Genomic DNA, 4,267 nt, shown 5'->3' with positions numbered 1-4,267 from the left:
AAAGTAACTGGAAGGACAATTCTGAGCTTATTCATGGAGAAATCTTCACAACTTCTGACACAGTAAGTCTCTGGCTGCAGGGATCTTCTAAAGCTGACACATGACAGCACTGATATGACTGTAAGGATGGCTCTGCTGGTGTTTCTGGTTTGGGGGAGGATGTGCTGCAGAGCGGGGCTGCCCTGGGCACCGTCAGAGGGACAGGGCAGGACAGCTCCTGCTGCCAGGGATGGCTGCAGGCTGGGAAGGTGGGGGTGCAGCCAGGGGTGCTCAGGGCTGTCCTGCAGAGCAGCTCCTGCAGCCCTGAGGGCTCTTTGCCAGGGCAGGAGATCTGCCAGCTGCCCTGAGCAGCAGAGCTCTTGTGTCTCCTGGCAGCCAGCACAGCCCTCAGCCCGGGGGCTCGGGGCCCTCAGTCCCCTCCTGGGCCGGCAGAGCAGCACCAGAGATGAAGGGCATCTCTCCTGCCATTGCCCATTCCCTGCTGACCAGGGCCTGAGGGCGACTGTCCTGCGCTGCTGCTGCCTGCGAGGGGCTGTGCAGGGCTGGGCAGGGAAAGGCTTTTCCTCAGGGCTGGGCTGTCTCTCTCCTTGCCTTGCTCAGCTGCTCCTGGCATTGCTGACAGGCTCTCTGGCAATGGCAGTTGCAGCTGCAGGGTCAGGTGCAGCCCTTGGGGCTCCTCCTGTGCAGGGTGAGCACAGCAATGAGGTGTCCCAGCTCCCTCTGCTCTGGGCAGCTCTGGGCAGGGCAGGCTGGCAGGCTGGCAATGAAATGACTCTCCTCAAGCAGTTCCATGGCCAGGACCCTTGGTGTGTCCTCGGGGTGTCCATCCAAGCTGTGAGCTGCCTTCCAGGGGACACTGGGGGAAAGAAGTGTCCTTGGCCAGCAGTGGGGCTGAGACTCTGAGAAAGGCTGAGCCATTTGGCTCTGCTGTGAGTCCCTCTGCTCTCAGCTGTGTCAGGGTGATTTTCAGGGGAACACAGTGAGTGCCCTTGATCTCAGAAAGGGCAGCTGGGAACAGATGGAGCACCAGAGCAGCTCCCCTCACCCTTCACTGAGTTACAGCCAATCCTCTTGCCTTGCACAGTTCTCTCTGTTCTCCCTGAGCACAGCAGGAAATCCTCTCAAACTGCCTTTGGCTGTCACTGTTCCTTAGCCCTGGGACAGGAGATGCTGCCAAGCTCCTCTGCCTTAGGGGCAGTTTGGTCTGACGAAGTCCAACCCAGGACTGGTCCCTGTCCCCCATTCCCATGACCCACTGCTGCAGAGCAGAGCTGACTCCTCGGTGTCCATGGGCAGAGCCACTGCTTGTCACAGCAACAGGGCCAGATCCCAGCAGAGCTCCAGGCATGGGGCTGGAGGAAGAGCTCTGAGAAAAGGGAAATTGGGTGACACAGAGTGGGAGGGGCAGGGCTGGGAGAAAGGGCTTGGACATTGCTCAGGAAAGTCTCTCTTGACTTGTCACTGTTCTTTTCTCCTTGAACAGGTCCCCATGGCCAGATGATGAAAATGTCCAACAGCAGCTCCATCAGCCACTTCCTCCTCCTGCCATTCGCAGACACACGGCAGCTGCAGCTCCTGCACTTCTGCCTCTTCCTGGGCATCTCCCTGGCTGCCCTCCTGGCCAACAGCCTCATCATCAGCGCCGTAGCCTGGAACCACCGCCTGCACACCCCCATGTTCTTCTTCCTGCTCAACCTGGCCCTCACCGACCTGGGCTCCATCTGCACCACTGTCCCCAAAGCCATGCACAATTCCCTCTGGGACACCAGGGACATCTCCTACTCAGGATGTGCTGCACAGGTCTTTCTATTTGTCTTCTTCATTGGAACAGAATTTTCCCTTCTCACCATCATGAGCTATGACCGCTATGTGTCCATCTGCAAACCCCTGCACTATGGGACCCTCCTGGGCAGCAGAGCTTGTGCCCACATGGCAGCAGCTGCCTGGGCCAGTGGCTTTCTCAATGCTCTGCTGCACACAGCCAATACATTTTCCCTGCCCCTGTGCCATGGCAATGCCCTGGGCCAGTTCTTCTGTGAAATCCCACACATCCTCAAGCTCTCCTGCTCACATTCCTACCTCAGGGAAATTGGGCTCATTGTCGTTAGTGCCTGTTTATATTTTGGGTGTTTTGTGTTCATAGTTTTCTCCTATGTGCAGATCTTCAGGGCTGTGCTGAGGATCCCCTCTGAGCAGGGACGGCACAAAGCCTTTTCCACATGCCTCCCTCACCTGGCTGTGGTCTCCCTGTTTCTCAGCACTGGCATTTTTGCCAACCTGAAGCCTCCCTCCATCTCATCCCCATCCCTGGATCTGGCAGTGTCAGTTCTGTACTCAGTGGTGCCTCCAGTACTGAATCCCCTCATCTACAGCCTGAGGAGCCAGGAGCTCAAGGCTGCAGTGAGGAGACTGATTACTGGACGATTTCAGAAACATTAAACTGGTTGCCAATTTCTGCACATCACTTGTGATATGAGTCATCTTTGATTGTGCTTTTGGTTTGCTTGTTGGTTTTTTTTCCTTTGTGTTAGTTTTTCAACATCCACAAATAAATGTCATTGTGCCATTTCTCATTTTGTTTCTCTCCATCTTTTCTGTGACCCACAGACTGTGTCAATGAGTTGTGCTCTCAGTGGCTTTAAACAAACTAAAGGATCTCCCAGCTAAGTTTTCACCAGAGATTCCCCTTTGTTTCCTTCTGTGGAGCTGCAGCAGCAATGTCTGTGTGCAGAGCTGGGGCAGATCAGGGGTGGCACAGCAGCTGTGCCAAGGAGCAGCAGCACTTGGTGTTGCCAGTGCTGCTCCCATGCCACTGCCCCGCTGCCCTGCTGCCCCTCGTGTTGCTGTAGGGCCTGAGTGCTCTCGGGGTCGCTGCCAGTGCTGGGGGTGGCAGTGCCGGGGCTGCAGCAGGGACAGGCCATGGGCACTGCTGGGGCACAGCTGACGCCTCAGAGCAGGGCCTGGGGGCTCGAGGCTCCTTGCCCAGGCTCTCTCCAGAACACGCCCAGGCCAATGCTGAGCAGAGAAAACCCCCGTGAGCAGCTGCAGGGTGGCCGTGGGCAGGCTGGGGGCAAACAGCATGGCTGGGGCTCTGCAAGGTCCCTGGGGGAGCCGGGAAGGAGCAGCAGAGCAGGGGCTGATCCATCCCCACTGCGCTGGACAGCCCAGGGCAGCATCCCAGAGCGTCCTCATGGAGCTGCCAACAACATCCCCCCTTGGCAGCCCTGGCCTCTCCCCCAGCTCCCAGAGCTGCTTGATCCTTCCAGGCAGAGACACGGCAGCACTGGCTCAGGAGCCCTGTTTGCATTGCACACAGCAGGCGTGAGCACCCCATGCTGTTGGTGTGGGGAGATGAACCTGAGTGAGCACAAACACCATCAGCCCTGGGGGCCAGCAAGGGCTGGGGATGGGAGGGAAACCACTCAGCTTTGTTGTGACCTCTGAAGTCAGCCAGAAAGTTTGTTCCCATGAGCTGTGAGTTTCCTGTCCCACTGCAGACGTTGTTGCTCAGAGCCAGGGCTGCCTGGCAGCCACCCCCAAACAGCCCTGAGCATTTCCTTTGCTTCACCTTTGCTTTCTTTCCTCTTTCCTCATCCACATTTCTTCCTCTTGCCCATCCCTGTCCCCTGCCCTGCAAACAGCCCATCCCTGTTTGCCCTTTCCTCTCTGGCCCCACTCCCCATTTCAGTTCCTGACTTGGCACCATGGGAACATCCCTTGGTGAGCAGGATCATCCTACAAGTGCTTCATGAATTGTCTGTAGGGTCCTGCAGTGCCTCGTGCTGTTCCCTTGCCAGAGGCAGCACAGGCCAGGGGGCACATCTGGACTGCTGTGTGTGGCTGTGAGGCTCCCTGTTGTGGGGCAGTGAGGAGGAGCTGGAGAGGCTCTGCAGGACTGACAGGATGGGCTTTGGGGCCTGTGGGGAGAAGCTGAGGGCCATGGGCTGCTGGACCTTCTGAAGAGGAGGCCCAGGGCTCATCCTGCAGCTGCTTCAAGGGTGCTTTCAGAGTATCACAGAATCAATAAGACGTTTGAGATCATCAAGTCTAACCTGTGACCTAACACCACCTTGTCTGCCCTGAGCTCCTCTTCTCCAGGATAAACAACCCCAGCTCCAAACTCAGCCACTCCTCACAGCACTTGTGTTCCAGACCCTTCCCCAGCCTTGTTGCCCTTCTCTGGACACACTCCAGCCCCTCAATGTCCTTCCTAAACTGGGGGCCCAGAACTGGACACAGTACGCGAGGTGAGGCCTCACCAGTGCCG

At 57.4% G+C, this 4,267-nt stretch overlaps 1 protein-coding gene across 1 annotated transcript; it reads left to right on the top strand.

Moving 5' to 3' along the window:
* The first annotated feature begins 1,482 nt into the window (after positions 1-1,482).
* On the top strand, positions 1,483-2,439 carry LOC146421953 (olfactory receptor 14J1-like). Its single transcript, XM_085046983.1, has one exon. The coding sequence runs from the start codon at positions 1,498-1,500 to the stop codon at positions 2,437-2,439; it is 942 nt and encodes a 313-aa protein (XP_084903109.1). The 5' UTR covers positions 1,483-1,497.
* The last annotated feature ends 1,828 nt before the right edge of the window (positions 2,440-4,267 follow it).

The sequence above is a fragment of the Lichenostomus cassidix genome, unplaced genomic scaffold, assembly GCF_008360975.1.
Source record: "Lichenostomus cassidix isolate B80296 unplaced genomic scaffold, HeHo_3.0 HiC_scaffold_46, whole genome shotgun sequence".
Taxonomy (NCBI): Eukaryota; Metazoa; Chordata; class Aves; order Passeriformes; family Meliphagidae; genus Lichenostomus; species Lichenostomus cassidix.
This window is presented reverse-complemented; position numbering and strand designations above follow the sequence as displayed.

Coding starts and splice junctions, on each gene's coding strand:
- LOC146421953 (XM_085046983.1), top strand. CDS start 1,498: ATGATGAAAATGTCCAACAGCAGCTCCATCAGCCACTTCCTCCTCCTG.